Genomic DNA, 12,438 nt, shown 5'->3' with positions numbered 1-12,438 from the left:
GTGGCCGAAAGCCCGCTGCAGGGCCAAGTGCTGGAGAGGCTGCTGCCGCCTCCCAGAGACGACCCAGGACAGGATATAGCCAGGAGCGAGGGGCAGAGCCAGAGGGCGTCCCAGCCCGGGGGCTGGGGCCTGACCTGTAGGCCCATGAGCCAGGACCGTGGAGGAGGAGGCGTCAGGGTTCCACCTGGAGTCTTTACTACACGGCATCGACACCCCTATTTTTTTTAATGAATTGAGGAACATTTTGTTCTTTGGTTGCCCAGAAGTATTGGGTTACCCCCAGAAGCAGACGCTGATGACTCTTAAGAAAGTGCTCCCAGGAGAAACAAGTGGGAGGTGGTGGGGGCAATGGGATGGGGAAGTGGTGACTTGGGGGGGATGGAAGAGAGGTGGGGTGGAGGTGGGGTGGGTGGGGGAGGGGGAGGGGCGCTGGCTCTGCAGAGGGCAGCTCTGAGGGATCCTGCCGGGCAGCCTGGAGGAGGCTACATCACACACCTGTAAGGACCTGGAGCAAACAAACGTCTCGGAAGGTCCAGAGCCCGCATTCCTAGAACCTTCTCCATCCTAGCCTGAGATGGGGAAGGCAGGAAACACAGAAGGCTGGAATCAGACTGACTGGCCAACTCTGGAGCCCAAGGTGGAGAGGGGCTATACCCCCACACCTGGGTGTCTACAGGACCCACGCTCTCCATGACCCCCTGACCCGCTGCCCTCCCCCGCCCACTCAGCCACCACACCCAGAAGCCAGGCGTCACACCAGCCTCCTCCAACCCCTCCCTCTGTCCATCCTCCGTTCATTTGTTCATTCTCCTCCCCAGCCCCCGCTGCCTCGTCTCAAAGCACATACTCCAGCTGGGAAGATCAAGAAACAAGTCAACCAGGTAACAGCAGAGGGTCACAAGAGCCATGAAGAGGCAATAAAACCAGGGCACGGGACTGAGAGGTGGAGGGCAAGGACCGCGGCTGGCGGGCAACAGACACCCAAATGAGGGCAGGAGGCCAGGGGACAGGGACCCACCCGGCCCTGCCATTTCTATCTCTTCTTCCCATCTTCAGCTGAAACCTCACCTCCTCCAGGAAGTCTGCCTGAATGTCACTGATGTTCCAGACTGTAGCTATGCCAACTGCAGAGGCCTTTCCAGGCCAGCCCATCCTGTAAGCATCTTCAAGGTTGCACCATCTTGACGTTCTGCGCAGAGACGCCAAGAGGTGGGTCCTAAAGTGAGACCTGAAGCAGGAGTGAGCATCTGACCAGAAGGACCAGGGTACTAAATCCCAGCTTAGCCCCTATTTGCTGAGTGGCCTTAGGTGAGGGACTTTGCCTCTCTGAGCCTCAGTTTTCCCATCTGCCAAAGAGGGCTAGCGCCACCTCCCTCACAAGGCCATTATGGGGGTCAACTGAGACCACCACTGCCCCCCACCCCAGCATGCTGGCTTTCTCCCCACTTCCATCATCAGTGAGCCGGGGGAGGGGAGAAGAGAGGGCTTGCTGGGTGGGGAGTAGGTGTGCAGTGTAGGCGAAGGGCTCTTCTGGGGCCTTCCCAAGCAGGCCCCCAGCTCAAGTGTGCAAGCGGCCTGACCTGGGCACCCCCGCACCCCCCACCCCGCCCCCGCCCCCCACCCCAGCCATCTGCAGCGTTGGCAGCAGCAGAGCCCGGGGCTGATAGCGAATATTCTGGCACCATCTAAGCAGGACCAGTGTCTGGGCAGGAAATGCGCGCAGAGCCCTACGTGTACCCTCCACCTACCTTCCACTGTTACTGCTGTCGCCCTGGGACCTGGGGAGGGCAGGGACTTCAGGGCTGGCAGGCGGGAGGTCGGCCCCCACCTCGTCTTGTGTGCTGCCCCCTTCCCTCTGCGTGGCCTGAATGGGGTCAAAGCCCTCAAGGGCAGGAGCAGAGGTTACAGAGCCTCCCAGCTCACCATGGAAAACCCAGGGCCCAGGTGAGCCAAAAACAGCCCTCCAGGGGGGATTTAAAGAGCCCACGCCCTCAGCAGCACTTCTCATTTCCCATCTTGGGCCCTGTGCGCCAGGCGGAAGGCTTGTCATCTGATGCCTACCCCAGCCCCCGAACCTCCCTGCACCTCCTTCTCTCCATTTTTTCCTCAACAGGGTCCCCAGGGCCTGAGGGGCGGGAGAGAGGACTGTGCCTCCACGCTAAATGGCTCAAATCAGTGGCTGGCTCCTGCTTGCTGTCTTCCTCACTGGTTTTCCACTTCCCTTGCCATCAGTGCCTCTTCACAGCACTGTCCTGTGCCTGACTGTAGTCACCTCCTCCCCCAATTAAGTGAGTGAACAGAACCCGCAAAGTTCACACACGTGAAATGCAAGACGGATGGTGGTGGGGGCTGCACCACGAAGTGAAAGTACTTAGTGCCACACCAAACTGTACACTTCACATCGGCGGACATGGTCAGCTTTGTGTTATATGCATTCTGCAACGATTTTTAAAAGTATATATATATATATATATATAAAGTGTTCATAGGCTGCATCTTGTAATCTGCCACATGCTTGGGACTTATATAAACACGGTGAACCACGAGCACATAGGTCTCAGGGGAAGGCAGGAGGCAAGTGCATGTGCTTTGGGACCTCTCTCTGCACCAGCCAGGATCCTCTGGCCTCCTTGTGTTTCCTTTTCCAGGGTTCCAGCGCTGGCTGCTGCAGGGCTGGCCTGGTTGCCAGACTTGTCCAGGTGCCCTGTGTAAGGCCCTCAGAGCTGAGTCTGGTTTTGAAGAGGCCCAGCCAGGCCTGGACCATGGCGATGGCCTTGCAGCAATGCCTCAGGGGGAGGGCCATGGCTCACTCGGTACCCCTCTTCAGGACTAGGACGGGGCCAGCCTGGAGCTTTGCGGGGGTAGGGAGAAGGGTACTCCAGCTGGAAGTTCCTGGGGTAACCCTGACCCCTCTAGAGGCCACCTCCTCTTCCAGATTGCTGGGGAAGGGGGTGGCCCTCCTCCATCACCTGGCTACCTTGGCACAGGTGTGCTGGGTCAAGCAGAGCGGGAACGCGGGGCCCCGGTCCATTCTTTCCCTCAGCGCTCCCTAGTGCATTCCTTCCTCATTCATTCGTTCCCCCCACTCGCACCGCACTCCATTCACCGCGCCCCACCATTCATGCTCCCACGGGTTCATTCATTCCCCGGCCGGCCGCCATCCCCTCCCCGGCTCCCGAGTGCACGTGGCTCCCCGCGCCCCCAGGCCTGCCCCAGCGTCCCCTAGCCAGTGCGCCCCGCCTGGGCGCTGCGGGGGAGCCGCGGAATCAGCCGCGGCTGCGCGCGGGGCCGGGGCTGGCGGGGAGCCGGGCTGGGGGCGGGGGGCGGGCGCTCCCTGCGGGAAGCCGGGCGGGTTGGGGGGAGCCCCGGCCGCGCCGCGGCTCCGGGCGCGCTCGGCCTCGGAGGGGAGGGTGCGGGCCGGGGGCGGCGGCGGCGGCGGCAGCGGGACCCGAGCGCGGCGGCGGCGGCGGCTGCGGCGGCGCAGGCGAGCCGCGCGGTTGCCCCGGGGCCATGTGGACGGGCGGCCGGCGGCCGGGCCGGCTCCGCCGGGCGGTGAGTACCCGCGAGCCCGGAGGGCAGGGCGCGGGCGCGGGCGCGGAGGCGGGGCGGGCGCCACCCACGCGGCAGCGCGGTCTCGGCTGCGCAGCCGGCGGCCCGCGTGCCCCCTCCCGCGAGGGGGGCGACAGTCCAGCCTCTGCTCCCCCGCCTGTGGCGCCCCCTCCGGGGCCGGTGCGCGGGTGGGAGCGTGGGGGGGTCCCAGCCATGAACGCTTCGCCGGCCGCGGGGGGCACTCGCAGGGCGGGGCGGGGACTCGGCCTAGGCGCGCCGCCCTGCCCCCCGCGAGGCCGGCCCGAGCACCTGGGACCGAGTTGCGGGGGTCCTCGCCCCCCTAACACGTGCATCCCTGCGGTGGGAGGGAGGCTGGGGCACGGCGGGGGGAGGGGAGCAGGGCGGGGCCTAGGCGATCTGGGACCTGCCGCTGTCCCGGGCGGGTGGCCCGCGTGCAGGCAGGCCCTTCTCCTGCCGCGGGTCGAGGCTTAGTGAGCACCCCCGCGCTACCTACCCCGGGAGAGGTCGAGGAGCCAGAAGGAGGCTGAACCAGGGGCTAGTTCATTGAGCGATCGCAGTGCGTGGGCTTGCGCCGGCCCCGGACCCCCTAGGTCTCACTCTGTGCCTGCAGGGCAAGGGGCTCCCATTCCCCACAGTTCGAAGGGAGGAAACTGAGGCTCGGGGAGGGGAAGGCGCGCCCCGGGGGCCGCTCCACTGAAGCGTCCACCCTCCCTGAACCCCAGCACTGTTGGATGGGAATTGCTGCCCTAGCGTTTCCGCTTCCTGCCTGGTGTCGAGGTGTTTCCTTCCTCGTTTGGGCCCCACCCCGTCCCCAATGTGGTTCCTTTGGGGCAGGAACAGCGTGGGCAACATCCTGGAGTCTCCTGGACCAGCCTGATGGGAGCAGAGTAGGGACCCAGGAGTGGGCCGGTGGTGGCTGAGTACGCAGTGCCTGCAGAGGTGGAGCCCTGGTGGCAAGGTCAGCCACAGACCTGGGCTGTTTGCAGATTGGAAACTGACCAGGGGTCAAGTCCTCCGGGCTCCGGGCCAGCAGGACAGGGTCTCTCCATGGGCTTGGCTCCCGTGGAGGTCCCAGCACTGTAGATCTCTGAGGGGCCGTGGACAGGTCCTTGCCCTTCACTGGGCCCCAGTTCCCCTGCCCACTGCCTGCATCAGAGTCCCTTCCACCCCCAGGGCCGGCGGGGACCAGGGAAGAAAGTCCATCATACCTTGCTGTGCCGTCTGCCCAGTCCGGGTGGCATTGCCGGCTGGGGCAAGTGGCCGATAAGGGGCGGCTCTGCCTGGCATGTGTGACGCACAGGGCGGGGAGGCAGCAGCCTGGGCCCTGGCAGCGTCCCCGAAAACCCTTTATTTTCCCGACTCTCACTATAATCAGGGCGGCACAGAGAAGCAGGCGCAGTGGCAGATGCGGTTGCTCAGCGCTGGCGCCGGGGCGAGAGGAGGCTGCCTGTGCTTTCCGAAGGACTATTGTCTCATATTTATAGGTTCCTGCGCTCCGTGTTCCTCTTATCCTCAGAACCTGGAGCTTTTCACACCTGGGATGCTGGGTGGGCAGGGCGGGGGCTTCTGGAGCCTCAGTGCTGTGGTTCTGGCCTTCCACCGGGCCAGGCGTGGAGAGTGGGTCGTTTCCGGGTCAGAGAGTGGAAGCGAGGTAAGGCAGTGTGGAAGAAGATCTGTCCGCCTGCAGAGACGCTTGGGCACAGACTCTGGCCCCAGAGAGCTGCCGTTTATCGAGCAGCTACTATGTGCCAGCCCTGATACAAGCACTTTCACGCCTTGTCTCCACAGCAATGCTTTGAAGTAGCCCTCCACTCCCATAGGCGCTTCAGAATGAATGAATGAGAGGGGAGGAGAGCAGTCCATGGGTGACTGAGGGCTTGGTTGAAGACTGTCCGTGCATGCGTGCGTGCTCCGCCGCTGTCCTGTCCTACTCTCTGCGACCCCATGGGCTGTAGCCCGCCGGCCTCCTCTGTCCATGGGATTCTCCAGGCAAGAATACTGGAGTGGGGTGCCATTTCCTTCACTAGGGAATCTTCCCAACCCAGGGATCAAACCCAGGCCTCCTGCACGGCAAGCAGATTCTTTACCGTCTGAGCCACCAGGGGAGGCCCTGGAGACCGTCCACAATTTCTCAAGTCCTCGGAGGCTCGTGAAGCCCGGGGCCCGGGTGGGAGTTGAACAGGGGAGGGTGGAGGAACACGAGAGGTGAAGGCCTGGAGGTGAGAGAGGTCCTGGGTCTCTAGCAGCTGGAAGCAGGGCTTCAGTCCCCGGCCAGAGATTGAGATCAGACTGTGGCGGTGAGAGCCGCGAATCCTGACCACCAGACCAGTGGTCAGTGACAAGACCCTGGACCTTCGGCTGTGCAGAAGAAAATAATTCCCATAAAGATGGAGAGTGGTGAAACAAATAAAGTGCTTATTAGGAGGAAGAAAGTACAAGACGTGTGGATAGACACAGGGGCAGACTCAGACAGTCTGAGTTGCACCCTCCTGGTAGTTTGACTGACTTTTCTGGGGCATTTCTTCCGGTTTCCCTCTGACCAATCATTCGGATTTGCCTGGTGCAGAGTCCGTATTTGGCGTGTCTCAGGATCCTCCCGTGTGTGCACACGCATCTCTCAGCCAAGAAGGATTCCACCGCAAAGGCCTATGGGTAGTTGGCATCAGTTAGCATCACTCCCCTTTTGACCTCCAGGGAGCCTTTCCGCACATGTGTGTTTGGGGAGGTCTCCTGACTTTGCGAATGAGAAATATGTGGTCTGGGCAAGGCCTAGCTTCCTCTCTCAATCGTCCTGCTATTGATATTTTAGAGTTTTGGTCTGCAGGGAATGAACCTCCAGTCACCTTACCCTGTAGGGTGGGGTCCGTCTACCTCCTGCCTCAGAGGAGGCTCGGTCCAGCCGAAGTGTTGGAGGTCAAGTGTGTGTGTGTTGGGGGAGGATCTTCCTCTCATAGCAGGTAGAGATCTCTGGGGACAAATCCAGGGGTGACCCCAGGCTCACCGGGTTGGCCTAGAATTGCTCCCAGCATTCCCCTCCTGGCTCCCCCTCCTGCCCCAGAGCAGGTCACTAGCCTGCTAGGAGGAGAGGCCTAGATGGGAGTCTGGAGTCTTGGTTTCTAGTTCCTCCTCTGCTGTGTGACCTTGAGCAAGACCCTGCCCTCTCTGGGGCTCAGTTTCTGAGGCACAACACCTCTCTCAGTCAAAGGAGTGGTTTCCATGGCCTGAGAACAAGCCCTTGGTGATAGCCAGTGGCAGAAAGAGCTGACCAGAGCTGTCTCTGCCGGTTCAGTACTGCAGGAATGAAGGAGTGAGTCAGTGGATGACTTCTCCATCCCCCTTAGCATACTCTCCCCATGTCCCCGACTCCACCCTGTTCACTGGGACCACTTAGGTGAATCTCATACAAACCTCGCCCTTCAAGATCTCACAGTCTGCCAGGAGACACAGACCTTGACTAGCATGATGGTGTTAGGAGGGTGATGGTGGTTTTCACGGCCCCCCAGCCAGGAAGGGGGCCGAGCAGTGGCTCCAACCCCAGTAGGCTGTGGATCTGGAGGCTCCCACTGCAGTCCCTGGGGGCTTCTTGGAGCGGGGGCATCAGCTCGTCCCTAGCTCTGAGCCAGGCCACGGGACTGTAGTCATCTGTTCAACTAGCAGCCTTGAACCAAGTCAGGGATGTGGATGGGCCAGACCTGGTCCTGCCTGGGGAAGACAGATGCCAAAAGCTCCAATCATGGTTCTGGTGGTCCATGCTGGGATCCCAGTGTATCCGGGTGGAGAAGCAATGTGGGGTGGACTGCAGAGGCCGGTGGGTGGATTGTAGATGAATGGATATGGTGGGAGGCGTGTGGCAGGGCAGACCAGCGGATGGATGGCCAGAAAGCTAGAGGGATAGATGCATAGGAGGAGAGACTGGTGGACCTAAGTGTTAAGAAAGGGATGGATGAGTAGATGAATGACCAAACTGATACGGATAGGACTGGATGGATAGAAGATATCCGTGGATGGCTATAAGAGGGGATTGATAGACAGATGGAGTTCTCATTCATATGACAAGACTGATACATGTGTGGATGGAAGGCTCTAAAATGGGTGGATAGGTGTCATGGACTAATGGATAAAAGGCTGGATGGATACAGGAGTCCACGTCAGAGGATGGATGGATACAGACATGAGAAAGTGGATGGATGCTTAATGGGTTCAGTCAATGCATGGATGCCGGGGTGGATGGATGGGGACTTGAATAATGTCGATACAATGATGGATGTAAGAACAGAGGAGTGGATGGATGGATACAGGAAGAGTGCATGGCTAGGTGCTTGAGGATATATTAGTGATGCATGGATACAGGCGTGGAAGGGCGGATCACTGCAGAAATGGACACATGTTGGCAGGTGGCTGCATCCATGATGGACGGATGGATGTGTGGATACAAGACACAAATAACAAGGATGGATACATGGATGAACGGGTGGCGGGTGGCAGGTGCAGGCACGGAAGTGTGCGAATGGGTGGGTACCGGCTAGCAAATAAGTGGTTACTGAGGTGGGTGGGTGGAGCATCCAAGCTCACGTAACCCCAAACCTTCCCGTTCCATGATCCCATAGCAGGGAGGCTGCAGGGCTGGGAGGAGGGCAGGGGGCCAGGAGGCCTCTCCAGTTAGGCTGGAAGACAGGTTCAGGGAGCCAGGAGGCCGAGGTGTGGCCTCTTTTAAAGACAGGCAAGCAAGCAGGGACTCCTGCAGGGAGTTCCGTGTCCCGGGAGACTTCCTGGAAGGTCTGGATGGCTCAAGTGCCTGCCCCTGAACTCTGAACTCGGCCCCAGCCCTTCTTCCTCATGGATGTGTGGATGCAGGGATGGATACGTGGATGAATGGGCGGCGGACAGCAGATGTGGGCGTGGAGGCATGCGGAGATTGGTACATGCTAGCAGATGAAAGGTGTGAATGCAGGCCCCAGGGCACGGATGCAGGGCTGTGGCCGCCCTCGCGGGTTCTCAGGCCAGCACAGAAACAGCCAGAAGCAGAGGCAGCATGGTGAACGCGTGAGAATCCTCAGACCTAGAATGTCCTCATCTGTGAAGGAGGGGGCTGTAATAGAAACTTCCGCACTGGAGTGAGGGAGGCTTGGAAGGCAGCTGCGCTCCTGTGGGTGTTGCCTATGGTTTCTGGTGTGTGGCAGGCCGTGGCTGTTTACCAGTCAGCCCGGGTCCTACTCCAAGAGAAGGCATGGCACCTCCCAGCTTGGGGGTGGGGGTTGCCATGAGGGTTAGCGAGGTGATGTTTGGAGCGCTTAGTGAATGTTCAACCTGCCCTCCCGCCCCCCAGCCCCGAAGGGTCCCACCAGCACCCTAGGGCCAGTTCTCACCGGTCCAGATCCAGGAGACAACCCGAAGTTGGGTCCGCCCTCCCTTGGAGCTCACAGACCTTGGCCAGCTTCCCATCCTTGGGGGCAAGGTGGGCCTGGGTGGTGGAGGAGGGGCTGCGGGGGTTTTGGAGTGAAACAGGGCCTGAAGCCCCCTCTCTGGGTCTGCCACATCTGAGCCCCGTGACCTCAGATGAGTCGCTTGGCCCCCGTGAGAGCCTGCTCCTTTAAACATAAGACAGAGTTCATGGCAGTCCCACCTCACAGAAGTGGGTGAGGATTTGTGGAGCTTGGCACACAGTAGGGGCTCAGGAAAGGAGAAGGGGGTGGAGAAAATGAGTCAAGAGGCAGGGGCTGGAAGCCCTCTCAGGAGAGGCAGCCCAGGGCGCTGAGAGGTGAGCCGGCCCCGGCTACGAGCCGGCGACAGCATCCTCTGGGGCCTCGGGCCCAGGCGGCAGAGAGCCAGCGGGTTGTTATGACAACAAGAACTTGTCTGATGCAGCCCGGCAACTCTGGGAGAGGCTCGGAGGACCAGCTGGCCAGGCCCCCAGAACATTCCTGCGACAGCATGTAGCAGGGGGGTGGCCACCTGAGAGCCCCCGGGGCTGAGGGGTCCCGGGGTCCCACGAGATGCCGGGCTCCATGCCGAAGGCTCCTAGCAGGCCCTGTACACTCTGCTGCATCACTGCTTGAGGCTGGGTGCCGCTCAGTTGGCATTTGGCGATCGGGAGAGGACGTGACTTGCCCAAGGTCAGCTGGGGTGTTGGAGGTGAACTTGACCTGGGATCTGCCAGCCTCCAGGTTTAGTTCACACTGGTTGTGGAGCAGAGCTGGATGACTGCTGCTGGGAGGGGGTTGTCCAAGTGTAAAGAGGTGGCCTTCAGAGGATAGCAGAAGTGGACAGGGACACTATGGCCTTCCCAAGAGCCTCAGGCCCTTGACTCCCATGTTCTGTCTCGTGCCCAGGCAGAGGAAGTTCACACCAGGCCACAGATGCTTATGAACGGACAGTCTGAACCTGGGATAGTGATGGTGGTGGTTGTTCAATTGCTAAGCCCTGCCTGGACTCCATGCAAGCCCGTGGACTGCAGCACGCCAGGCTTCCTCTGTCCTTCGCTGTCTCCCAGAGTTTGGTCTGATTCACGTCCTTTGAGTCAGTGATGCTATCCAACCATTTCATCCTCTGCCTCCTCACTCTCCTTTTGCCTTCCACCTTTCCCAGCATTAGGGTCTTTTCCAGCGAGTCAGCCCTTCTCGTCAGGTGGCCAGTGGATTGGAGCTTCAGCATCAGCATTGGGGTGTATTCACTTATTCATTCATTTGAGAACTGCTGGTTGAGCGCCTCCAACCTGCTGGGCCCTGTGCGGAGAGCTGGGGTAAAGTGGAGCCCGCCTTCTAGGGGGACACGTGATAAGCAGATTCTTGTGAAAATGTCAGTTGCAGCTAGGGATCATGATATGAGGCTGCCGCAGGGGTACCTGATCTGATCTGGAGGGTGGAAGGAGTAAGGTAGATGGGGCCCTGAAAGGTAGATGGGAGTTAGGTGATGCCAAGGAGGGGAAGGGAGAATGCTCCCCTGCAGAGGGACCAGCAAGTGCAAAGGCCCTGAGACCAGTGAGGGCTTGGTACGTTCAGGAAGTAGATGGAAGTTCCTGGGGTGTTCTGCGGGTGAGGGCAGAGAAGACCCTGGGCCATCATACGCCCTGCAGGGCGTATGAATGAGTGACGTTATCTGGTTATCTGGTCTGTGAGTTTCAAAGTTCACACTAGCTTGTTTGTGGAGTGGACCAAGCTGGGGTCAGTGGCCCCAGGGAGAGGTGATTATAGGTGTCCAGGTGAGACATGGTGTCACCTGGGACCAGCTAGGTGATGGTGAGGATGGAGGGAGGCAGCCAGGTCTGAGAGAGGCTGAATGGTCAGGTCCTGGTGGTTAGGGGTACAGTGTGGGGAGGGGGAGAGGGAGGGTGCAGACAGCTTCCATCCCTGACCTGGGCAGCTGAGCTCATGAAGTTTTTCGGACGTTCAGTCACAGGTGCTATGAGACATTCACAGAGGTGTTCAGCTAAGCTCAGAGAAGAAGGGGTCCCCCGCACTTGATGGGCGGTATCCAGTATTTGCCAGGTGGGCAGAGGCCCTGGGTATACAGTACAGGCAGGCAGCGCTAAAAACAGCCTCGGCCATCCTCCAAGCGGCGCCACAGACCAGGGCTGGGATCATGGCCAAAGGCCTGGGGACCACGGCCAAAGGCCTGGGGATCACGGCCAAAGGCCTGGGGCTGCACCCACTGGTGAGCCATCCTTTGACTCACGCAGCTGCATCCCAGGAAGGTGTCCTGCCTGGGTCCCTGGCTTCCTGAGAGGCATCAGTGAGTCTCCCTTCATACAAAAGAGCAAGTGCCCAGGACTGGCTCTGGCCCTTCTCTGGGGTAATCTCCCACTTCCCACTCCCCAGCTAACTACACTCTGGGCCCCCATCTGCCAAAAGCTCTTGTTCATAGCCTGGTCAACTGTGATTCCTAACCTTATCCCCTGTGTATCAGTGAAGAATTGCAAACAGCTGCTAGTAACAGAGATTGGAAATAACTATGGCTTAAATAAGACAGGGGTTATTTCTCACAAGTTAAAGAAGTGCCAGTGTCAGAGCCAGGTGGTCCAAGGCTGGTGTGATGACTCTGGTCATCAGGAACCCAGGTTGTTCTGTCTTTCTGCTCCTCTAGCCTTTATATGTGGCTTCTGCCTCAAATTTGCCTCATGGTGCAAAATAGCTGCAGTAGCTCCAACCATCACTTGCATGTTCCATATAAGAAGTAGAGTTTGGGAGTGGGAGCAAAAAGGGCACAGGCAAGCTATCTGATCCCTTTTAAGGAGTAGTCACGCCCAGTAATTTCTCTTTATATCTCATTGGCTGTCCCTGGCTACAAAGGAGCCTGGGAAATCTTGCCACCCAGAATGAAAGGAGGACTCTTCACTAATGAGAAAAGTGGGATGACACTGGGGAGCCAGCTGTCTCTACCACACCCTCCGATTATGCCGGATGGAGGCAGTTCTACTTCCCCTCCATCAGGCCCCATGTTCACCCATGTCCCTGAGCCCAGCTCACACCTGGCAGAGATGAGGAGACGTGGTGAGTGGCGTTTGTGAGGCTTGCCCTCTGACACACAACGGGTGTTCATTCAGCTCAGGCTACCTCCCCAGGCAGACGCAGAGCTCAGGACATGACCTTTGCTTCTCTAGCACTTTCTAAGCCCTGAAGCCCGGCTCCCATTTAGTAAGAATCAATTTAGGGGGCGGGAGGCCCCCTGCCACGTGCTGTCTGAATCGATGGGGGCGGGCACTCAGCTGATCACTCTGGCCAGTGAGGGACCAATGACCCTGCACCGCCCCCGAAGAGGGTGTAGGGCCCCCAGCCACGTGGAAAGAGGGAGGTGGGGGTCAGCGAGGTACTTGGAGAGGCTTGACCTTGGACTGACAGAGGAGGATGCTCTCGGGGGCCGGCTCCCAGACAC

General features: G+C 59.7%; 1 protein-coding gene across 2 annotated transcripts in view; it reads left to right on the top strand.

The window, feature by feature from the left end:
• BEGAIN (brain enriched guanylate kinase associated) overlaps positions 3,503–12,438 on the top strand; it is a 45,707-nt gene continuing 36,771 nt past the window's right edge. For both annotated transcript variants that reach the window (XM_018066606.1, XM_018066605.1), the window contains exon 1: positions 3,503–3,552. In XM_018066606.1, the coding sequence (XP_017922095.1) occupies positions 3,511–3,552 (42 nt within the window). In that variant the 5' untranslated portion in view covers positions 3,503–3,510. The remainder of the gene's footprint in view (positions 3,553–12,438) is intronic.

Source organism: Capra hircus, chromosome 21, assembly GCF_001704415.2.
Source record: "Capra hircus breed San Clemente chromosome 21, ASM170441v1, whole genome shotgun sequence".
Lineage (NCBI taxonomy): Eukaryota > Metazoa > Chordata > Mammalia > Artiodactyla > Bovidae > Capra > Capra hircus.
This window is presented reverse-complemented; position numbering and strand designations above follow the sequence as displayed.